Below are 25,748 nucleotides of genomic sequence, written 5' to 3'. Positions count from 1 at the left end.
AGTCTATGAAGTTTAAAGTTAATCATGTCTTTAGTTCTTAACCTTTGCACAAGAAAGAAGCTGGAGAAACACTTTTAAAGGGACATTTGGTATATTTTTTAGTGAGCTTTATATAACTATCATAAGTCATTAGCACTTTTTAAAGTACCCCTTTTTCTCCAGGTTTTATTGCTTGATGTTCTTTGTTGTAATAGGTTTTGAGAAGTCAACTTTTTATTTTTATTTACAGGTGCTATTACATGGTATTTCAGACCCAAAAGCAGAAGGACAGAAAGCAACTGAAAAAGCCCAGGAAAAAAGAATACACCAGCCATTACCTCTTGTGTCTGAATCCCAGACTCACTCATCATTCCAATCCCAGCAGAAGCAGCCTCAGGTTTTGTCACAGCAGCTTCCATTTATTTTCCAAAGCTCTCAGGCAAAGGAGGAATCTGTGAACAAACACACAAGTGTAATACAGTCTACGGGATTGGTGTCCAATGTGAAACCTTTATCTTTGGTAAATCAAGCCAAAAAGGAAACTTACATGAAACTCATAGTTCCTTCTCCTGATGTACTTAAAGCAGGGAATAAAAATACCTCTGAAGAATCTAGTCCTTTGACCAGTGAAATGCGATCCAAACGGGTGAGTGAAAAATTATTTATAGAAGAATTTTATTATTAGAGAAAGAACTTCTATATAGTCTTATAATATACAAGTTTAAATTAAATTCTACTCTTATATCCAACTGTATTAATTACCAAGAATAGAATATGTACATCAGAAAACTAGATTTCTCTGATTTTATATTTACATATACATCTGCTTAACATACTTTTGGCAACACAATCATGTCATTTTTTTCCTGAGGCGTAATGATTTAATAGTAAGGGGAGAAATACGTTTGAGTAAGATATACTCTACAGTTACTTTTGCTTAAGATCAATGTCCTTTTTTTTTTCTAATATCAGTATATTCTTTTTAAAAAAATAAACTTGAGTAATTTATCTTTGTAATCCTATAATGTGTCCATTACAAGCATAAAAATCCTTTCTGAAGAATCATTTTCTTTTGCCATTGTTAGTAAAGAATTTTTTTAAAGATTTATTTATTTTAGAGAGAAAAAGCACACGTGTGTGAATGTGTGGGGGGAGAGGCAAAGGCAGAGAATCTCCAACAGACTCTCCGCTGAATGGGGATCATGGAGCCCAACTCCAGACTCGATCTCATGACCCAGGAGATGATGACCTGAGCCGAAACCAAGAGTCGGAAGTTCAACCGAGTCACCCAGGCGCCCCCCCTTTTTAAGAAAAGAATTTTTTTAAGATTTATTTATTTAGAGAGAGAAAGAGTTCCTTTGCCAGTTTTAACAAATTATATGAAATACAGAATATTTTGAATAATTTCATTTATACAAATACCACAACCACTAATCAGAGAAGTTTTTATTCTTTATTTTCTTGCTATTGATTTTATATTATTACATAGTCTGCATTCATAAGTCTAGTAGAATTCTAGTAATTAAATGACCAGTGTCTTTTATTCTAGAACCAATCCAGAGTAGAGAAAATATATTATGTTTGAACACAGTATCCTGTCTTTTGATTACAAAAATTATCATTAGGCCTCTTAATCATTAGATAATGCTTGGATAGCTTCTGCTGCTTGCCAGCTATTGTTTTAAGTGCTGAAGATGCATTTACTCATTGAACACTAATATTTGTAAGTGCTACTAATATTATAATGCCCATTTACAGACAATCAAATTGAGATTCATAAAACTTAAATAATTCCCCCAAGATCACACTGCTAGTTAGTGGTAGAGTTAGGATTCACATCTGGGCAGTGTAGCACTAGAATCCTTGTTCATAACCACTGTGATATACTGCCTTTCTTTCTTAAAAAAGTTACAGTGTCCTTGTCCATTAACTCTTATTTTACTGTGAAGAATTTAAGAATAGGGTCAAAGTAAAAAAGCCTTGAATAAATCAGGCTTTTTTGAGAATCTAAATGAGTAAGTTCTCAAGCATAAGTATACATTAGAATTACTTGGAAAACTTAAAAAAAAAAAAAAAAAGAATAATACCTCAGAACAATGAAATCAGCATCTCTTGTGTTGAGACTGAGGTATCGCATATATCAAAAGCTTCCAAATGTATAGCCAAATTTGAGAATCTCTGATCTAAATGGGATGACCAATGGTATCATACCATGCATATGATAACTTGCAATGCACTGACTGCTCACTAAGGAGATATTATTATTTTCATTACATTATTGACTCTCCATGAGTAAATTAAGCAAACTAAGAATTACATTGTTTGAGTTAATTTAATTTTTCATTAATGTATATTCCACTTTAAGATAAATTATAGAGCATTATCAAGAGTTATTTGCATTTTGAAAGGTTTCTTAATTTTTCAAAGAGTTTCTTATATGTTTCTTATTTAAAGAATTTTATGTGACCGCCTATTAGAAAGTCACTTATTAAATACTTGCTTAGTAAATGTAACCAACCTAGACTTCCTACACATATGATCTTATGTAATTCTTACAAAGTTGTGTGAGGTGAAGAAACTAAGGCTTAAAGAGATTAAGTCACTTGCTAAAATCACAGAACAAGTAAAGAGCAGAAGGATTTTAAACCAAGGTCATTCTTACATCAAAGCCCATGATTAAGATGAAATAATTTGGTGTTTCTGAAATGATAATGGTAATTCATAGGAAATATTTTATGTGAATGGATCGTCACATCAGATTCAACTCCAGATGACTTTATCTACTTTTCATTGGTACTAGTATTGAGTTAAAGGGTATTTTATAAATATTTTTCTTGTATCAGCTCTTTCCTTACGTGACAGTCTAACATAGAATTTTGCTTTGTTCTTATGATAGTCTCTATTTCACGGTACCTGCTGTGTATCTGCCTCCCCCACAAGTTTGTGATTTCTTTTTTTGAGTATTATTTGATCATTGGCTCTTTCCATACAGTTACACTGTAGACATTTATCTCCCCTCTCCTTTTTATGTACCACCCCCAATATCAAGAAGCACAATATGTTTGCTTTAAAAGAGTAACTGATACTACTCTTAGGATAAAATACAGTGATCTTTGGTTATTTTTGAAAACCCTCAGGTGTCAATATATGGAAAGTGATTCTTTAGAATTATGGAGTCAGAAGCAATTTCAGAAAATTAAAATATAAAACTAAATGGCAAGGTTTTGTTTTCATGACTGTTTTGATCCTATGTATTTAGAAGGAAAATTTACTATCTGTAAAAAAAAGAGTACAACATGATTATGTGACATAATTTTGTTCTAAAAAATGAAAATATACTAAATTTTTCTGCTGAAACCTTAAATCAGTATATATATTAAATATGAAGGTAAGTACATTATATATATGCTTATTTATAATATGCAGTATTTCTAATTTATATAAATATTAAGTAAAATTGAGTGTATTAATGTGTTTTATATAATTTTGCCATAAAATTCTTTTTAAAAGGTAAATGCAATTATTTAGTATAATTTTCCATATTTTATTTACTGAATAAATACTAATTAAGCACTTTTTTTTTTGGTGAAGCATCACCTTAGGTATGAGTATTATGTGAGTCTTTGTTTATAAAATGAAGTAACACAGTAAAGACATTAGATAAGATAAAGCAGTTTATGTATTAAATATACTGCTTATTAGACTGCTGCTATAAACGATTTAATACATCATTCTATATTGCATTCCATCCACATTTATACTTCTGAAATGCCCACCACAAATTTTTGCTGACTATGGAGTGTTAAGAGCTCAGCTGCAAGCTGACAGCACTGCTGATTTTAATTTTAAGGCAACCATTTTCATTACAGATTTTACCTTCTGAAATTTAACTGTATTTCTAGTAACTTCAAATATTTTAATCATTCTACTTAAGTTTTTTTATGTATTAATTACATGTACTTAATAAAGTTCATGTAATTTTATTCTTTTCAAGAAGATTTTGAGAGCCAAATATTTTTTTGTTTATTTACAGATGTAAATTTTATGTCTTAGTGGTTTACTATCAGTTTTTTCCAAGAAAAGTAGAATTTTTCTAAACTATTTTATTTCATGCTTTCTAATGCTAATGTGCTAAAGGCACTGTAAGGTAGATCCTACGTAATGTTGAGCCAAAAGTCCCAAAATTCATATCGTGTATGCTACCGATAGTACAGGGTAACAAATAGGACGTAAAGGAGTTGAAAGGACAGAGACAATGAGTGTTTCTGGCTGGAGCAAACTTGGAAAGCTTCTTGGGTGGGATTTTGAAGAAGGAACAAGATTTCATCAGCTTGAGATTTATAAAAGAAGGCCGTTTCACACAGAGAAAATGATTATAGCAAAATGTGGAGGTAGTGAAAGTATGACATACACAGGGCATGGTGAATACTCCAGTTTAACTAGAAAGTTCTATTAGTGCCTGCTTGAAAAGTCATTTGAGTATCAAAATGAAGTTTTTAGGCTTTATAAAGTTGCTGGTGACAGAGAAGACACTAAAGCTTTTAACCAAGGAGCTAATATAACAAAGGCTTTAAATTAAGATAAAATTGGCATTGGCATAATAGCATATATTGGGAGTTGTGTGGGAAGAAAGGATGGTATGGCTTAAGTTTGAGAAGTATTTTAATGAAAGAACCCAAAAGGCATAGGGATATGGCAGACTTGGAAGAGAGAAAAGTAAAAGATGTTTTTAGAATTTCAAATTTAGATTCTTGAGACAGTGGGAGCAATAATAATGAGAGAGGAACAGTCAAGAAACCTATATTTTGAGGGGGAGAAAGACTAATTGAATTTTAAACATATTATGGCTAGCCAAGATTCAGCAACCAACTAGTCATCACTGCCACTAATTTTAAGCACTTGTATATCATGATTTAAATTTGTATATGAGCAGTTGTTGTCAGATACAGAAGGCAAATAAAGGTAACCTTTGTTTTCATGGTACATTGTTGTTTTGTTTTTTAACTTATGTTTCAACAGGAACAATATAAACAGACATTCCCAGCGCAGTTAAAGAAACAAGAGTCATCCAAGAGCTTGAAGAAGGTTATTGCAGCTTTGTCAAATCCAAAACCAACCTCGAGTTCACCAGCACATCCAAAACAAACAGTAGAAAACAACCACCCTAATCCATTCTTGACAAATGCACTTTTAGGTAATCACCAACCAAATGGAGTCATTCAAAGTGTCATTCAAGAAGCTCCTCTAGCACTTACTACCAAAACTAAAATGCAGAGTAAGATTAATGAAAACATTGCTACTGCAAGCAGCACCCCTTTTTCCTCACCTGTAAATCTGAGTACAAGTGGGAGAAGGACCGCCAGCAATCAGACAGCTGTGATACCCTCTGCGTCTCCCGTAGTGCATCCTCAAGGGAAGGAAAAGGCGGTTAGCAATAATGCAAGCATGGTAAAAACCCAGCACCACGCTCACCCTGCAGCATCTCTAGTGGAGCAGTTTAGGGGAACAGATTCAGACATTCCCAGTAGTAAAGATTCTGAAGAGTCAAACGAGGATGAAGAAGAAGATGATGAGGAAGAAGATGAGGAAGATGATGAAGATGATGAGTCTGATGACAGCCAATCAGGTTATTTTTTATTTTTAAATTTGAAGTATTTATCTAAATGCTATGTGGATAAAACAGTTAAAGGAGGTTCTTAGTTCACAGAGCTCCAGTCATTGTCATTCACTGTGTTTCACAGAGCTGTGTGCCTGTCCCTAGTGAGCTGGTAAAATACTGGAGTGAGTCAAATTGGAAATCCTAAGTTAGATTCTCAGCTTTGTTATTCATTTAACATTAAACAAATAAAAACTTTAAATGAACCTGGATGACGCATAAATTAAGAAATAACTTCACGAATTTGCTTAATTTTCATTTAATTCATAACCATTCATTTGTCCTTTCTTTTTCATTTCTTCTGCTACTTGTTGAAATGTGTCAGTAGATATTTTGCAGGAAGGAGGTAAAATTGTAGTCAGTCATTTAGAAAGCATCAAAAAACCTAAATCCCTGTGAATGTCCATTAGCAACACAGAATTTATTTAATAACAAGCAGAGTGCTCCTTGATTTTATTTTGATTTGCTTTCTAGTTTTCCGTGTTTGTTTTTAAAACTTCTTTCCATTTTTCTTCCCCTTAACTCTCTTCATTGTTCCACAGAAGATTGAAAGCATAAAATATAAGATAGCTTAAATTTTATATACAAAGGTGAAATACATATTATAAAAATATTTGGATTTGTTATTGGTCAACCACAAGTCCAATGGTGATTTTCTAGCTGCCAATATGAGTAGGAAAATATAGTCAGTTATACAACTTAAAGTGTCTAAGGTAGAAACAACCTACTTGCTCAGGGTAAGAACAACTTTTTCTGATAATATTTTTTCCTGGGATTCCCATAAATACAACATTGCATGATCAAGTATGAATATTGTTATTAATACTTTCAAAGGCAATTTTTATAACAAATTTCAACATAGGCAGATGGTACTACACAAAGTGTGATTCCACAAAAATTGTTATTCTGGGAACCTTTCAAATACATTCCAAGGATCAGGCCTGTGTTTCTCAAGTTTAATCCAGGAATAAATAATACCTGTCTGTAGGAAGAGATGCATTTATAGGACTACATTCCTAGACCAAACTTAAATTATTAAACCATTAGATGATCCCACATCATTCTTTCCGTAACCAGGTCTTTTGTGAAGCCTGAGAAGCCTGATGAGGTGTTGCACCTAAATAAAATACCTACAGCCAGAAACACCAAAAATCTCTCAGAAAATGGTTTTCTTGTACCTCAAAGCCCAGCTGAAAGAATGATGGTAGTTTCAGACTTTCCTTCCTCATACTGAACCTTGTATACTTCTTAAGCAATTGAAAGAATCAATTCTATTCCCTCTATACCTTAGTTTCTCTATTAAATTAAAAATGATTTTGAAACCACTGAGCAGAACCCATCATGTGAATAGTGTCATGTGAGAAGAACTGTTTTGTGATTAAAGTGTTGAGTAAAACCGATACTTTTAGCAAAGAATTTTGAGAATTTGTAGTCTGCATACATTGTACTCAAATAGCTTGTAAGATAGTCATTTTTACATGAACTCTTCAGGGAAGTAGCTCAGTTGAGTTCAATCACAGATGCTGATTCCTAAACTATTCCATTTCGATACAAACTGCAAATGTTGGTGATTATCTAGTTATAATATACAAATGCTTCTTTTACTTCCCAGAATCAGATAGTAATTCAGAATCAGATACAGAAGGATCAGAAGAAGATGATGATGATGATAAAGACCAAGATGAATCAGATAGTGATACTGAAGGAGAGAAAACTTCAATGAAACTGAATAAAACAACTTCCTCTGTCAAAAGCCCTTCCATCAGTCTCACAGCTCACTCAACACCTCGTAACCTCCACATAGCAAAAGCCCCAGGCTCTGCTCCTGCTGCCTTATGTTCTGAATCCCAGTCACCTGCTTTTCTTGGCACACCTTCTTCCACACTTACTTCAAGTCCACACTCTGGTACCTACACTTTATTTTTATTATTGTAAAGTAGAAGTCAAACCATAGCAAGAATTCTTATTTATACAGTGTTCTGGGGATGACCTCATTGGAATCAAGTGTTACGGCTAGATTCGAGGTTGGCTAAGAAAGGTCAGCATGTATTTTCAAAGGATATGCCCCATTACCATTTTTGTTCTGTGCCTCCCATAAGAACCTGATTGATGACAGCTCTTGATTTTGAATATTTTCCTGCTTTTGTGTTCAGTTTATGCTTCTAGAATTTAGAATTTGACTAACAGTTGGACCTTTTTGTACTTTATAAAAGTGAGCTCACTTGGTTACTTGAGATACAATTGCATAACTGCCCAACATATAGCCAAAGGTCATTTGAGATAGCATTTGAGTAGCATTATTATTTCATTAACATGCCACATCTCTTTTTTTCTATTTGACCTTTTATAAACTTCTGGAGGTCTTCCTTAAAAGTTTTTACATTAATATTCCAAAAGGATTTTTTATTTCTATTTCAATAGCTAAGAAAATATAGAGGTGTATAGTACAATATCATGTTGCTTTACTTATTTCACTCTTTTCTTAGAAATGTCAAGTTTTGCTTTCATTTGCCACAGACCAGTATGATATTCTGCTAATTTAAGATGCACATATTTGCATTTGTGAAACTTGGCCATTGTCTATGAAGAATTTTACATAAAATCATGATCCTATTCCTTTGTATTAGATTAAAAGATCTAGTAGTAGTTTTGACTATGGATTTATACGAACATAGAAGTTATATTATTTTTAAGTGTACAAGCCACGCGTTGAAATTTTTCATCATCTTAAAACTCATATTCTCGAGGAAAACAACTGTACCCAGTTTTCTGAAACCTCTGTCTATGATTTTCCTCCTACTTCTTTAGGTATTTCTTTAAATACAAAGTGAGAGGAAAGCTATATATTTTTACCTTCCATTGTATTTTCTTTAGAAAGACCAGTTATTCTGTCATGCAGACCAAAGAAGACAGAAAAAAAAAAATCCTCTATACAGTATGTTTTGTTGCAAATCATCTAAAAGTAACCTACAAGTTGCAGAAATAGCTTAAGTAATTCAAGTCATTAAGATATATTATTTAAAGAAAAGTCTCAAAACTATCGAAAAAGTGTCATCTATATAAACTAATCTTTTATGTTAACTGGCTGAATTTTCTTGAAGGCACATCCAAAAGGAGAAGAGTAACAGACGAGCGTGAACTGCGTATTCCTTTGGAATATGGGTATGCGAAATAAGACTTCTCGTTTTGCTTTGCCTCACACATTTATGCATGTTTGATTTCTCACTATATCTCACTCTCTGCTATTCATAAAGGAATTGAATATACTGCATAGTATTTATTAGAGCAGAAGAGCTAGAGCAAAGGGCAGAGAAGTGGATATACCAGAAAGCCGAAAGTAAGGCTAACTGCAGTGTTCAGGCATGGCAGAGCTGGGATGGGATCACAGGGCCAGTGGGACTCCGGCTAAAAAAAAAAGAGCAAGCAAGAGAAAATCATTTGGCAGAGGGCAGGGCAGAGACACAGTTAAGAGTGTGAGAGGTTTTTGCAAAGATGGAATTAAAGGACAGTAAAAGCCACTGTGGACAAAACTGGGGGACTTGAGCAGAGGGTGGCTAAAATGGTTGGATTGAAACTGAGAAGTTTTACGCTCGAAGTCCGTGATCCTCAAGGAGCAGAGAGCCAGGTTAACGCTACTCTTTACACCTAAAGCTTCTCAGATGTAAAAAATCAGTACATATTGACACGTGTTACTGAATTTGTCTGAATACCCAAAGTAATACCAGTTACGATTTCTAAGAAATGTAACGGCATTTAATATTTGTAACTTGAGTCTGATTCATTTTTAGTGGAATTACTTAGCTAAAAATCTAAATAATTTTAATGATAAATGTATCAGAGTTGTATAATTAGGGATTTATATTTGTTTTATTTGTATTTTCCATGTTGTCTAAAAAGCATGTGTTCTTAAGTTGTGTGTTTTTTTTTAAAGCTTTCTTAAAACTAAATATGTTATAATGCTCATTTCTGTTATGTGTAGCTGGCAAAGAGAGACAAGAATAAGAAACTTTGGAGGGCGCCTTCAAGGAGAAGTAGCATATTATGCTCCATGTGGAAAGAAACTTAGGCAATACCCTGAAGTAATAAAGGTACATACTTTTCACCAAGTAACATACATTTGGTGCCTATTAAACATGTGTATGGGAAAAAGGTGCTCTCCTTTCTCAGATAAAGTTCCTTGATACAAAATATTCTCTTGTATGGGACTAAATGTACTTAACTTAAATTGATCTTCTCTAAATCCATAGCCCCTTGATAGAATATGCAAAACGTTAGTGTCCTGAAGAAAGTGCTACATCAAAGCTGGGTTGTAATTATTAAAACCTGAAGTGGAAAAATATGTGATTTTTTCAGTATCTCAGCAGAAATGGAATAATGGATATCTCAAGGGACAATTTCAGCTTCAGTGCAAAAATAAGAGTGGGTGACTTCTATGAAGCCAGAGATGGACCGCAGGTATCCACTTTTTAAAAAGTATAGTCTTTAAACCAAAAAGTAGTACCATAACCTAAATGAAGTAAATTTCACTACACTCCGAAGCATTGCCTTTTGTTAGTTAATTCGTACAGCTATACATATAAGTTTGTGGTTAACACTCATCAGGGCTTCAATTTACTATATTCCAGTAACAAGGAGCTTTGACATAATAGGCGTCTTTTTCAAATTTTTTAAGTCAACATATTTGTCAACAGTTTTACAGTTTATACAGGTATGAAAGTAGTATCTGCATGTTCCCGTGAAATATAGAAAAACATTAGTTCCCTGAGAGGTAAACTAATTTAAAGGTAAATTAATTTGAGTAGGAAAAATATGTTGTTAGAAGTCAGTCCAAAGGGGAATAAATATGCCTTAGTTTTTTGGAGGGATCTTGTGCATCTGATTCTACCATGCTACATGATCCATTTTCACAAGTTTGGTAATTTGGGGTGGGGGGAAGTTTCCTTAATATTAGGTGAGTGAAATTTCTGCTTTTTACAGAAATTGAATTTTTCCGTTAATTATATACATTTCTGAAAATATCACCACAGCACCCGTTTTGCCTACCGGTTAAGTACACAACCTTACTGCTCAGCACAAAGAACCTGCCAGAGAGACTTCATTTCCTATATGTTTCCCTTAGGATTTTGTTTTCGTTTCTTACTTGGATTCAGCTGCATATGCTTATTATTCCCTTTAACTTTATCAGCTCCTTTGAAAGAGGACCTGGTTAAGGAGTAAGGAGACCTAGATTCTCGTTAACCTATGAAATAGAATTTGTGATTTCAAACATCAAAATAATGCCACCTTTTTCCTCAATTTCCTTGTCTGCAAAGTAAAGACAATAATAATTTTACTTCTGCCTCATAGGATTAGGGTGAGGTTAAAATGAGATCAGATACATGAAAATGTTTCAAAAGGTTAAAGTGCTCAGCCAACTGCAGTTGATATTTTCTTTCTTGATTGAATCTTTCTTCCTTTTGACCTATTATAATGCACGGAGAGAAATTTTTTCCAGTAATAAATATTTTCTAGTGTGAATAGGCAGTTTCTTCCATCCTATCTTACCCTCTAATTTTATAGTTATAGAAATAAAAAAAGGCCTTCCTAATTCTGCAGGAGGTTTTTTTTGAGACCTCAGACATTAAGGGAATTTTCCAAGATCACATGGTCTCAACCAGGCAGAGACATAACTAGAACTTAGGGTTTCTAACAGTGTTCTTTTACATTCATCATATAACCCATTTTCATTATGGTCTATTAAGGAACAAGTTACATCTAGGTTCGCTTGTTTCTTTCCTGGTAATTTTAAAATGCCAAAATATATTTATCTGAGGCTTAACTTCTTAATTGAAATATATTCTAGGATTTTTCTCTTTTTATTTTTTAAACTTAAAAAAATGTTTAGGGGCGCCTGGGTGGCTCAGTCGGTTAAGCGTCTGCCTTCAGCTCAGGTCATGATCCTGGGGTCCTGGGATCGAGTCCCGCATCAGGCTCCCTGCTCAGTGGGGAGCCTGCTTCTCCTACTCCCTCTGCTTCTCTCCCCTCTCATGCTCTCTCACTCTCATTCTCTGTCTCTCAATAAATAAATAAAATCTTTAAAATTTTTTTTAAAAAATATTTATTTATAAAAAAATTAAGTTTAAACTTGGACTAAATCTGTTGCCAAACAGATCCTCAGAATTTTATTGTTATTATACCCACTTCCATATATACTGGATCAGTTTCTTATCACAAAAAAAATATTAGAAGATAATAATAATCTTATTTAAAAATTCTAATCATTTTTTAATCTTTTGGCTCATGGTATCAAATCCTTGCTTGTCTTATTTATGCCAAAGTTTTTAAGTTGAATTGATTTTTGTTCTGAGAGGAAAGCTAATTGCTGTTCAATACATAAAGGATTTTTAGGTTTGTATCAGTGATAATTAGACTTAATCTATAAAACCTCATTAGGCAAAATAAAATGTTCTTTGACATCCATTCACTTTTTATTAAACATAATCAGTGTTTTCCAAATGTGTATTGCCCTGTTGAGAGATCAATTCATCAAGGAAATATGATGAATTACTAAATTCAGAATATGTTAAGCTGCCAACATTTCGGCAGACTGCTAAGGGAAAATACTAGCAATTTTGAGAGCACTTCTGTCGTTTAAAAAAATTAGTAAGTTGGATTCATTTCAGGATACTTTGAGAGAACAATTAAAGGTAAGTAATCCAAAAAAAGTGCAGTTAATTAATTAGAAATGCATATAGTACATATAATTGTAGAACCATAGATGTTTCCATATGTTGTATGATGAATATTTTTAAGCATATAGTTAATTAGAAATGTATATAATTATGTAATAATTTTCTATGAGAATGAACAAAGATTATATATTTTTGTTAGAGTAACTATGATGTGTGATAATTTGATTGGCCTGAATTTTGTAGAAGATGTAAAATATAGTTTGGCCAAGCCACTGGTACTATGCAGAAATGATCTGTGTGTGTTTACAATATGTCTGCCTTTATACAAATTGCAGAAAGGGAATGATGACTATATAGATACTGAAAAACAAAACTGCATATTGAAAGATGGGGAGGAAATGTGTCAAACTTTTAATGGTAGATGTAATGGTTGGTGGTACAGTGGATCATTTTTTTTTCTTTCTACTTGTGGGTTTCACATTTTCTAAAATTTGCTTGTATTACATACAATTTGAAAAATTTTTTCTATTAAAAAATAAATATTTCTACCCCTTCTAATAAAGCTAAGCATTCAGTTTTCCAAATGCATGGAGATTGTACATAATGATTTCGAATATTACTGCTACAGTTTTCCAAGCTTCATTTATCTATTTTGGGTGTTTTTAGCAAATGAAATGCTGTATCTGCAGATTTATTACTATTCTCACTTTCCTAAAAAATCATTTGCATTAGAAAATATATTTTCTCCATCATATTTTTCTTTTTTCTTGTAAAGTTATCAAAAATAACCAATATTAGTTCTGTAAATTCTAATATTATTCAAGGCATTTCAGAAATTTCAGCAGTGGTGTTGCAAAGCTCTGTATTTTGCAAATAAAATTTAGGAAATGATAATTTCTACTAGAGGATAATTCTAGTCTGCAGTAGAGAACCATGGTTATTTTATTTTTCACTCAAGATATTTCTGAGCTTAAGATAGAGTATACATATATTTATCAACAGCAACCATTTGAAAATATTGACTTAACTGTGCATGTAATACAATAAGATGAGATGTACGAGAGCTTGTATTTATTGAAATTTAAGTAAATTCATCATTAAAAGACAACAACCTAATGATTACTTTCAAAAAGTAGGAAAGAAAAGCCCTTAATTAAAGTAAATAGATAGAGTTGACACAAGAAATGGGGTGGGGGAGCCTTTAATCTATTCATTATCAGTGTTATTTATTTCAGGCTACAAATGTGGTAAGAGATTTGTAGAATCAGCTCCTTGTCAGTGTCTTCTGATACTTACATGCCAATCACCTCCTACAGGCTTCTATAAAAACCATGATTTTAAGGATAATAGACTTCATAGAACAAAATGAACCCTCTAATAAGGCCATGCTTTATTGGCTGACTACCTTGTAATAAAATTCTGTTAACTATTTTAGCCAGTGAAACCCCTTTGAAAAGAATACAAGGTAAATAGATTTCTTACAGACTTCTGCTTCATCACATTATAAAGAATTTGTTGAACCTAATGTTTATCATTGTTTTCATTTTATTTTGGTTTTGGGTGTCAGAATAATAGAAAGTAAGGATGAGCTCAACATATTTTGGTAAATATAAGGTTATTTTTATTTACCTAAATAAGATATTTGGGTAAAAAGGTATTCACATTTTTATTAGGAATATATGAAGGCTACAAGATAAATTATTAATGACAAAGATTATGTTGAAATATGTAATTGTCTACTTTGAAAAGTATTTTTTGTGAATTGCAGAGAAGAAAACATTTAAACATAAATGTAATAATTGAGTTTATTTTTTCAACCAGTAAGTTCATAAGCATAGACTCTTGAATGTTTACTGTATTCAGGATAGAAAAACAAAGAAAAGGTAAGATGCAAAGAAAAAACAAGTTAAAAGTGACTTAGAAAATGCTGCCTTTTCTACTTGAGTTATATGTTTTTAAAAAAGATTGTTTTTTTCTCTTTAATGGCCTAAGGCCATGAGAAAAGAAAAATATTTATAGTTCTTACTGAAAAGTCCCCCTTTTCATAGTCATTTAATCAATAAATATTTGTGGCAAATACTTAATGTGCCAGGCATTTTTCCCCCAGATAAATTTTCCCTAAAGTCATTTTCCATAAAGAAAACTGTGACCACATTTCAAAACTACAGAAATGAACTTGAAAGCCTGGCTTTGAAAAAACAAAACAAAACTAGTGTTTGTAGAGAAACTGAAGAGTACAAAAAACATAAAAGTTATGATCACTGGCTTAGAGAAGATAAAACACTAAGCACAATGCTGTCCAGCAAAAATCAGGATTTTGTTAGTAAGGAATATAGGGAGACTTCACAATAAAGCAGACAACACTCGGTCTCCGGCAAGATTGTAATGCTGCTAATTATTTCATATAAGTAAGGAACGAAAGATTGGGAGTCAACAACCAGGGTTCTAATTCAACTCTGCTGTTAACTGTCACACCTAATGCAACATAGCTGTGGGCATATATGGACACTGAGAACATGAAAGATCAGTACCAGAAATCTAAAATACTGAAAATTTATGTCACTAATCTACCAGGTAGGATTTTCGATGGCTAGGCAAGGGCCTCTACTGGGAGGCCAACTGTATGAATCCAAGTGTGGAGCTAAAGAGATATTTGAAGGTCATGGCTCTTAAAGGTAACCTACTGTGAGTAACTAGAAAGCATGGCCTGCATTGTGGAATAATTATATCAAACCCCATCTTTCTCAATGGTTTTTAGTAAGTGACACCCATCTCTCCAGCATAGATAATCTTACTCTTTCACATCTTTGAAATGCTATTCAGTAAATGGTATTAATAAACTCTGTGATTACAGTAGATTAAGAATCCCTAATGCTTTAAAGTTCGTGGTACATAAAACTCTCACTACCTATCTCTGGCACTGTAAAGTGGCTAAAAATAGACATAATGCTAAATTATGAAATAGGCGTAAGGAAATTCAACAAAATTTTGATTTTTCTCATGATATTATCTTCAGTGTTTTTCTTAAAATGGGAAGTTCTATCAAAAATATTTGATGCTCTCACTTTCCTTGTGCCCTAAGATTTTTCTTAGACTCCTGGCAAGGTAATTCAGTATCCTATGTTACTTTGAAAAACTGAAGCTTGCTTTTCTAGGCCTTAATTTCCTCATCTGTAATGTGAAGGGTATATGTCCTAGGAGGTCTTTAAGATCAATTCCCTTTTAGGTATGACATTCAAAAGGCTTTTTAATTAACTAATTTTTAGAAGTAAAGGATTCTGAAAGTATACTTACAAAGAAAAGGTAATGAAAAAAATCAGTTTTGTTTACTTGAGCAGTAACTAGCCAGAACTAGCCAGAAATCAGTTGGGTAAATGATCAATTCACCAAATGACTAACAGATCTAAAATTGCCAGACCAAATACCTTAATCCAGATTTAAAATATTCACCTCAGCTATTTTACTACCAGAGGCAAGGACTGGGATAGGGAAACAGGTCCCAATCCAGAAAAATATGAGTGAGGTTCCTCCGTTCACTTACATAACATTGACCATTGGAAAGGTATAAGACATCTCAAGTATTAACAATGGAAATTGACACTTAATGGCCCAGGACTGCAAATCCATGCTGATATTGCTGCGGCAAAGTCTCGGTGATACTCAACTTAAAAAACAACAACTCAGTAACGTGGTGAATAGATTTCTCAGTGAATTGACTTTTGGCAGACTGGTTTACTTCTTTTACTTACATACTCTTTACCCCTAAAATAAATCATCCTACAAGTATATAAAATCAAACAAAATGGAATCAACAAAAGACAAAGACAAGCTATGATATCAAATTGAAGCAAGAATGAGACTTGAGAATACATTTCATTAAAACCTGAACATGTTGCTGGCAAACCACAAATGGACTTAGCTGTCAGTAAAATGTAGGGTCCTAGGTGGACAATTCAGTGTCTATAAGATAAATTGCAAACAGGCCAGTTGCTCATGAGATGTTCAACTGTACTTTAGAGTATCATTTATGAAGAGTAATAGAAATGTTGAAATACAAAGTCATATTTAAATTTCATATAATTTTTGAATTTCTGGATAAATTATTCATTTGAAATAAGTGGGTTTTTTTTTTAAGTTCTCTTTAGTGTTTAAGATGTAAAATACCTGAGATTAAGAAATTTTATTTGTAGGTTTTCTCAAGTACTTTTCCATCCTGTATCTTCACTTTGGGAAGAAAACCCCACTACCATTTCCCTTCTCCATGTTACCTAGAGACCACTTCACACTTTAATCACCTTTCTGGTCTCCATTCAGACTTCTTTCCTTCACATCCAGGTAGTTCTCCCTCCTAAAAGACCAATGTATTCACCTTCCTTTCTAGCTCTAATTCTCAAGCCCTAATTCAGACCATCATTATTTTTTAAGTGGACAATTCAGACAACTTCTTGTCCCAAACTCTAAACTCTTTTTCAAATTTATTACTATTCGTCATGTGGTCCTTAAATTACCTGCATTGGAATAGCGTGAGGTCCCGAGTGAAAAGTGTTGGTCGTTTTGGGAAGAAGATTCTCATTTACCTTTAGACACTGCTATGCCTTGTACAAAGTAGGTGTCTTCAACAAATGTTTAAGTAGTGGAAACTTTTTATAATACATGACAGCCTTATATTACACTTTTATAGTGCATTGCAGTATATATATTATATACTTATTTACTTAATTATTTTGTTCAGTCTTCTGAAATAAAACATCAATCTTTTTTTCTTCTCTCCGTAGTATGTATTTATTGCTAAAGATTGAAATTAGTCACTCTCGAAAGCAGAATTATGCTGGTAAAATAGACCTGATCTGTCACCATTTCCATTATGTTGATCACCTGTTTTCTTTTTGTCCACATCTTTCAAATCTTAGTTAAGAAAGATTATTTTCAGGAACGGTTTACTATCTTAGTCTTAGAATTTAAGAAAAAATAATACTCTAACTCTCTTTTAATGCATAATTTGTGATTGACAAAGCTTATAGGATATGAATCAGGTGATATAAATTGTTGCTTTTTCTGAGGAAAAGCTTATTGAGAGAACTACTTCTTTTTCCCCTTCACAATTATTTTGACTACTCAGTGAATTAAAGCTGTAATTTAAGCTTCAGATTTTCCTAACAGTCCATTTCTCATTTTCTAAAATTCAGGAGTCAGAAAACTATACATGTAGCACAATGTATGCAGTGCCCTTGGCAAGTATTTACTTATAATGCCAAGGGCAAAACGCAAATGATAATGTCACTATATTTGTCTGGTAAATTTTGGGCACCAACATAATCTATTCCTTTTTTGACACAGGTATATTTTCCTAGCTGAATAAAACGTAAATATGTAAAAATTGTAACTGGATAAAAAAGACAAATTAAAAAAACCCTTTAAATCTTGGCTAAAGTTGACTTTATTATTAATAAGACACTTTAAAAACTGAATGCAGATTCCTTTACAGACTCTTTTTTTAGTCTCTCTCTTCTACTCCAAGTGTCATGAATGTCACTTTTATATTTTTCAACTTATTCGATGCATGCTGCCTTGGTGCCTAAGAGCATAATAGAAAAATGAAAACCTAAACTAATCAAAAGCTTCCCATACTGTTGAACATAAAATTGTTTTGATGGCTTCCTTCTTAGGGGCTTGGGGCATAAAAATGCAGTTAGTAGAAGTATTGTTCCTATTGACTTCATTTGAAATCTCAGGAAAAAATTTTTACTTTCTTCAGAATTAACTTTTAAAATTATTTTTCACATGAGAATTACTGAGAAGAATTAGTGTAGATATTATTTTAAACACAAAAACATGGACTATATGCATTAGGTTTTTTGACACAATCCTACTGTGACATAATCTTGGCCATACTTTCATGGCTGAATATTGTGATCAGTGGCTGAATATTGTGATCAGCCACTAACCAAGTATAAAAACATCTTGGTAACATCAATTAAGTACATGTAGTGGTTAAGAACACAGGTTTTAGAGTTAGTCCCAGTTTCTGAATATAGTTCTGTTCCTTGTTGCCTCTGTACCTCAGGAAATTATTTAACCTAACTGGGTCTGAATTCCCTCAGGTGACATGTAGGAACAATAAAACTCACCTTATTGTTCAGAGCTGTTGTGAAGATTAAGGTATATAATGTATTGAAAATGACTGGAACAAACAGTGCTTGGAATATGGGAAGTAACTATCATCCATTATGGTAGCAAGAGTAGTATTTGTATTTTTAGTACCCATTGAATGAGACATTTTTAGACTCCTGGCCCAGATTAGGAATCATGGCATGTAATGTAACTCCAGAAGTTTTTATTGTTTTTGGTTGCAGAATTGCCTACAGTGGTTCAAGCTAAATTCCTAGTTTAAGATTCTTTTGAGAAAAAAGCATATTTTAAAAATCCTAAACCTTCATACTAAAGAAATTACCTCTTAAAAAAAAGAAGTAAGAAATAATAAAACAATTATTTTAGAAGGATTATTTTAAAAGGATGCCTTATAACTGAAAATATTACTAAGGACAATAAATAAGGAAATATAACAGTGTATTAGTTTTGCTGGACCTATGGAGGATAATAAAAACCAGACTCAGATTGTATCTGTGTACTGAGCAGGATTATTCCTATAATGCTAGTGCATTATGCTAGGGTATGTGTTCCTGGTGGGGACTTAACAATGAGAAATCTCAAATATATAATATATACCATGTAACCCCATCGTCAGCTTTAGAAATTATCATATGGCCAATTGTTTTATGCCTCCGTCTTCTTCTACTCTTCCGTAATTTGCTGAAGCAAATCTAATACATCTTACTTCATCTGTAAATTTTTCAGTGTGTATCTCTAGAAGATAAGGACTCTTGTTTTCTCCAAGAGTACCATTACTACACTTTAAGATGATCATTGCTGGGTATCATCAAGTGTTAGGCATTGTTCACAGTTTCAGTCGTTTTTTATTTATCATAATTATCTGAAGTTTATTTGAATCAATATCTGGATTATTTTAACTGAAAATATTGTAACTGAAAATATTACTAAGTATTTGTATCAAATACAAAATGTATTTGATACATCTTTTAAGGCTCCTTTAATCTTCTTACAGTTCCTTTTTTTTTTTTAACTTCTTAAAATTTTCTTGTTGAAGAAACTGGGTAATTTGTAGAATTTCCCACAGACTGGATTTTGCTGTGTAGTCTAACATACACTTCTTATCCTATTTCTCCTGTACAGTTACAGTAAATAGGTCCAGACTTAATCAAATCTAGGCTTGATTTATTTGGTGGAGGGGCAAGATTAATTTATAGGTGATGAAGTGAACCTCCATCAGGAGGCTGATGTCTCTATTTGTCTCTATTTTCTGGTGATTGCCAGCCATTCAAGTTCAATGCTTAGATCCTGAATTCATCAGGTATTGCACAGTGTTGATATTCTAACTTTTACATTCCTTCTTGATTTATTAGCTATAATATTTCTATAAAGAGAAACTTCCTTCTGTTATTTGGATAGCTTCATGATTGGTTGAACTGATAACACATGAAAACCATCTGTAGGGGTGTCTTCACACAACTACTATTTTCAAATATCTGCCAACTTTATGGTCATTATAGTTCAGAAATGGTGATTGATATATCTCTGTGTTTATAGATACATATGTTTATAAATATATGTTTATAGATCTCTCTATGTATTTAAAGTCGAAGTCATTAAAGTAAGAATACCAAAGATATGCCAAAGGCAATGAGCAACTGTAAATATAAATTTAATTTAAAAAATAAAATTCCTAAGGTTTGTACTAGCTTTTATAAATTCCAAAATATCTGAATTGACCTAGAATTTTCTGATCTGTTGATCACGTGTGTTTATTTTGTTTTTTATATATTATTTCTATAAAATGTTAATTAAAGGGAATGCAGTGGTGTCTTTTGAAAGAAGAGGATGTCATTCCCCGTATCAGGGCAATGGAAGGCCGTAGAGGAAGACCACCAAATCCAGATAGACAACGAGCGAGAGAGGAATCCAGGATGAGACGTCGGAAGGGTCGACCTCCAAATGTGGGAAGTGCTGAGTTTCTAGATAACACAGATGCCAAATTGCTAAGAAAATTGCAAGCTCAAGGTAAGAAATATAATATATACAACACTGTAATAATCATACTAAAAAAGTCTGTCTCTCTTATGTTTTTGACTTACGAATGATTGATACTGCTCGCACTTTCTAAAAAGTAGATATTTCTGTTACAATAAAAATGAGAAAATAAGGAATCCCACTGGTAACTGGAGTTCTTTGATTAGGTAAGCTCCTTTCAAGAGCCATACTCATAAACACATCATATCCTGTGTGTTTAGAACTACAAAGGTGGGGGATAAGCTTTTAAGGCTTGCACAGAAAGGGAATCAGCCAGCACTTGGCACATGCCTTAAGGTTGTGCCAACATTCTGGAAATTCTCATTTTAACAGCTCCCGATTCCTTGAGGTGGTACAAGGGAATCACTCCAAAATATGTGGATCTGTGGAGTAAATTTTCAGTCAGAGAACTCCAATTACTGGTAAGTAACCCCAGTCTTTTTAGTTTGAGTTCTTCTGTAGTCTGGATATATCACATATATTTTCAAAATGGCCAACTAATAGATTTAAATAAAAAAGTATTTATTTTAAGATCACTAGAAAGTGTTACGTACCAAGCACAAAGTGCTCATAATAACCTCAAATGTATTATAACTCAAAACTACACATAAATTATCAACATGAAGTTCCCATGCTATGTCTGACACAGAGAAAGCTGACTAAAATGAAATAGTTCTGTTATGAGTTACAAATGTGAAGCCTCATAAGGCTATCTGAATATACATCAAAACATGTGTTGGTGTCTTATAATCACAAGTATATAAATAAACATATATGTCAATATAAAATAAAGGTTTAATAATAAAAATTGACTTAAAAGACTAATAGGATTTTACTTCTCATGGTTTTTTTCTGGAGAAAAAGCTTTACTTATTTCCACTTATTGTAAATACCATCATAATATTGACTTCTTTGTTGCTGCTTTGTTTTTATTATAAAACAGACATCCACAACAAAAACTCATAGAACAGAATGCTTCATGGTAAAGAGACACTCATTCTCACTCACTTTAAAATAAAAGACACTCATGAGTGGTATCATTATTGACAGTTTTTTATAAATCCAGAAATGTGTACACACAGTCCTATATACACACACACAGTCGTGGTATACAGTATATGTGTACATACACATGTATAATGTGTTGTATTATATATATCCTTTTTCATTTCTAAAATAAATGGACTTATAGTGTACATCCTATTGAGCTTGCTTTTTTCTACTTAATTTATCTTGAACGTCTTTCTGTATCTGCACTTAAAAATCAGCCTTATGCATTTGATAGCTGAATAGTAAGTGATGAACCATGTATGGCTCTACCATTCATTTAATCAGTCTTTTTTAATGACTATTTGAGCTGTTTCCCAATCTTGCTGTCACAAACAGTCCTGCAGTAAAGAGATATTACACATTTATTCATATCCTTTTATGGGTATAGCTATCCATAGTATATTGTAGAGATAGAATCTTTGAATCAAAGGGTATGTGCGTTTTCAATTTTGGTAGATAGCAGGCAAATATTGTCTCCAAAAAAGTTGCACTAATTCATATTTCCACTATTAGCATATGAATTAACTGCCTGGCATACGACTTAATGTCATTTAAGTGTTTCTCTGCCTTTGTATGTTAGTGAATTTTTTTTTAGTTTATTTATTTATTAATTTAAGTGATCTCTACACCCAATATGGGGCTCAAACTCACGACCCCAAGATGAAGAGTTGCATGCTCTTCCAGCTGAGCTAGCCAGGCACCCCATTTGTGAAATTGTTATGCTATTTTATCTGGTTTCTGTTAAGACTTTCATCTCCCCCGAATAGTTACTAGTAAGGGCTGAAAAGAAGTTATTAACAGATATAGCTATAAATGATGAGTTTTTAAGATTAATATGTCAATAATCCACTGGCTTTTCTGATGAATATATAATAGTGATGAGTATACATTGTTTGCCTAAAGTAAGAAAGCTTAAAATTAACTGATACCCAAAGCATGGGCTCTTCATGCATATCTTGCATATCTAATACAAATACTATTAATACTTAGTATCTAAAATGGCAACTATATATATGCAAAATTAACAGATTTTATTTTTAATAGAGAAGCTGATCATTTAACTTTTACCCAAATGTTTTTTCTCCCTCTAGATTTCAAATTGGTTTGTATTCTGGTAATAGGTCTCCCTTGTTGTGTTATGTTGCATTTTGCAAGTTCTGTTACCTTTGACCTGATTATGTACATGTTTTTTCTCAACATGTTATATAAATGTTAAATATTTAACAGTAAATAAATAATTATTATTAATATTTAGAAGCATATATGGTAAACATGCATGTTTTTTCTTGGGAAGAAAGGAATGAATCACTTTATCACCCCTTTTACTTCTAAAAAGGCTTCTACATTAACAGAGGGGGTTATCTGAGGGGATTCTAGAAGTTTCTGTTTTATTATCCTAGTAGGCCTCAACAGACTGAAAAACTGGATTTAATTTGAAGACAAGTTCAGAACAGTAAAATAAATGCAAACTTTGTACATCTAAGCATTATGAAATGAGAGCTCTCTAATTTCTCAAGAGAATAAAGATAAGAATTTGAGAGGGTTTCAATACGAAAAACATTTTTAACCTAATAAATAAACTTGCCAATATTGTTAATACCTTAAATTTTCTAAGATATAAGATAGTACCTCTCCATTTCATATATCATAGAATCTGAGATGCTATAGTCATTGAAATGCACCATTATTTTAAGATACACCACTGAGAAAGAAAAGTGCTGCCAATTGTCAGACACATTCTGATTTCAGACTCTATTTAAAAATGCATCTTAGTATCAAAGAAACGTGGTATATCTAAAATATCCCTAATCATGTGGGTAAACTGTTTCAAAAATAAACTTTTATTTTTGAAATTTAAATAGGTAGTTTCTTAATCCATAAAATATATTTTCCAAATTGATATTTCAAAAGTTAGTTATAATAGATACTGTATTCAGCAACTATAAACTAAATAAATGAGAAGCTGTTGGGAGCAGTTTATTTCTCAGACTGTGAGTGAATTTTCCAGGTCTTCTAACTCATTCTACTTCCTCCAGGGTGTTTCTAACTTTTAAAAACATTTTCCAACTACTTGTAATATAAAGTTTAAGCTATGTGAATTTTTAATGATTATAAGAATTTTATCCTCCTTGCTAAAGTAAAAAGATATGAGTTGAACTTTTAAATGACCTTCTGTCCTAAGGGTTTAAAAATAAAAATTATTGTGTACTTGTGTGGGGCTTAAAGTTGGCCAATACATTCATACACAAATACACACCTAAATATAGCATTTCTTTATTATAAGCCAGACTTCTATTTGAGACCATCAGTTTAGTAGGAAACAAAAGATCATATCTATGCCGCATTTTCTAGGACACATTTTTTTTAACCACTTGACACATCTTTAGATTTTAAGCAGACTTCGGTCTTTATAGTAGAGTTCAGTGAAAGCTTTCAGTTCTTAAATGTTAGAAAAATAGTTAGAAAAATAGTCATCTGGTACTATCATAGGTGAGAACAGTACCCTTCAGGTGTATTATCATTGGAGTTTGCTGAATCTACAAACTCGTTTATAGATTTTTATTTCCCAGGGTGTTTAGTGAACAGAAGATCCCTTTTATGTGGCTCAGAAATTTTTGGTGATGCTTATAATCTAGTGTTGAAAATTATTGGAGGATTAAAGATATATTTTAGCATCATCTTCCATTTCATCTTTCATTAACAATTCCTGTTTACTAAATAAAATTAGACCCTTTACATCCCATCTCCTTGTTTAAAGACTTGGTAGAAAATCAGCCATGGTAACCAAGGTTACCTCAGCTGTCAAGGACAAAGGGTTAGGTTCGTATATAAAATCTCAACGTATTCAACTTTTCTTAAAAGTTCTTAGAACTAGTAGCATATAGACTGTGAAGTCAAAAGGACCTGGATTTATATCTTGGCTTATATTTATATTTATCTTTGTGAGCCTCAGTTATTTCATCCGGAAACTGGGCATAATGTTGCCTATCTCATAAGATTGTTACAAAGATTAAACGAGTTCATGTAAATTTAATACAAAAGTTTAATAAATGGTGGAAATTATTAGTAAAGCTCAAGTAATTTGGTGTTAGCCAATCATATTCATTATTGAATATAATATATAGATTTCTTAAAACTCATCTGCTACAAAGCTTAAAATAATGTCTAATGTAAGGTGGTAATTGATGAGTGATAGTATGATACACCACTTTTATAGTTAAAAGTATTCTGACCAAGTTTGCTAGCAGAAGAAAGCATGACATTACATGCTTTCTCCATCAGTTACCTACTGCCACAGTAATTCTGGGAAACAGCCAGCCACAAAACTTCAGTGATGTACAACACTAGGCATTAACTGTTGCACAGATGGAAGCAGCTGGAAGGAAATTAGGCAGCTCTGCTGATCTTGGCTGAGCTTGTTCACATATGTGAAGTCGACTGACTCCACGTGGCCCAGCCTTCAGCAGCCAAGCCCAAACATGTCCTTATAGTAAAGGACAAGGCACAAGAGTAAAAGTAGAGAGAGTACAAGTATATTTTCAAACTTCTAATTGCATCACAACTGCTAACATCCTGTTGGCCAAGGGAGATCATATGGCTGAACTCAGCATCAAGGGACAAGAAAATATATTTTACCTCTTGATGTGAGGAGCTACACAGTCACATTGCAAATGACATGGAGAGAGGGAAGAATGAACAGTTGGGACCATTTTAATTATGTCAGTCTATCCCAGCTTCATACATTTGTCCTTAAAACTTATGAGGACTAGACTGTCTTTGAAACTCACTGACGTTCTGTACTCTTTTGCTTTAGGAGATTTAGACCCTCTCCTTTTAAGTGAAAATGTCACTGGAATCAGAAACATTACCATTTATATAGCTGATTGAGATACTGAGTTTTAGAGGCTTTCTATTTGTTCTATTTTGGATTCTTTTTCCTTTTTATATATTCTGTTATTTTTAAGACCGAAGCTAAAGCACTATTTTTGCATATTAACAGCTATTTTCCTAAAAAGTGGGGATTACATGGAATGTGAAAAAATGTACTTAGATGGGCAGCTATGAAGAGGATTAAAAGAAATATCATTTTTGTGTAGTTCTGTATATGGGATCATATTTGGTGAAGTAATTTGGCAGTTTCTAGGGGAAGTGGACTTGAAATTCTGCCACACCATTCTCCCAGTTGGTATCTCACCTTAGGCAATTTTCTTAAAAATTAAGTCCTTCATGATGATAGCAGTTTCACA

At 32.7% G+C, this 25,748-nt stretch overlaps 1 protein-coding gene across 18 annotated transcripts in view; it reads left to right on the top strand.

Moving 5' to 3' along the window:
* BAZ2B (bromodomain adjacent to zinc finger domain 2B) overlaps positions 1-25,748 on the top strand; it is a 290,562-nt gene that overhangs the window by 192,125 nt on the left and 72,689 nt on the right. For 12 of the 18 annotated variants that reach the window (XM_045781084.2, XM_087861283.1, XM_087861240.1 and 9 more), the window contains 7 exons: positions 230-625; positions 4,999-5,605; positions 7,248-7,541; positions 8,737-8,797; positions 9,615-9,723; positions 9,989-10,090; positions 20,232-20,442. In XM_045781084.2, the coding sequence (XP_045637040.2) occupies positions 230-625; positions 4,999-5,605; positions 7,248-7,541; positions 8,737-8,797; positions 9,615-9,723; positions 9,989-10,090; positions 20,232-20,442 (1,780 nt within the window). The remainder of the gene's footprint in view (positions 1-229; positions 626-4,998; positions 5,606-7,247; positions 7,542-8,736; positions 8,798-9,614; positions 9,724-9,988; positions 10,091-20,231; positions 20,443-25,748) is intronic. The other 6 variants (XM_045781192.2, XM_045781173.2, XM_045781128.2 and 3 more) reach the window with 2 other exon arrangements.

Source organism: Ursus americanus, chromosome 1, assembly GCF_024610735.1.
Source record: "Ursus americanus isolate L20-20 chromosome 1, mUrsAme1.1.p, whole genome shotgun sequence".
Classification (NCBI taxonomy): domain Eukaryota; kingdom Metazoa; phylum Chordata; class Mammalia; order Carnivora; family Ursidae; genus Ursus; species Ursus americanus.
Note: the sequence above shows the minus strand (reverse complement) of the source record. Positions and strands in the feature narration are given on the sequence as shown.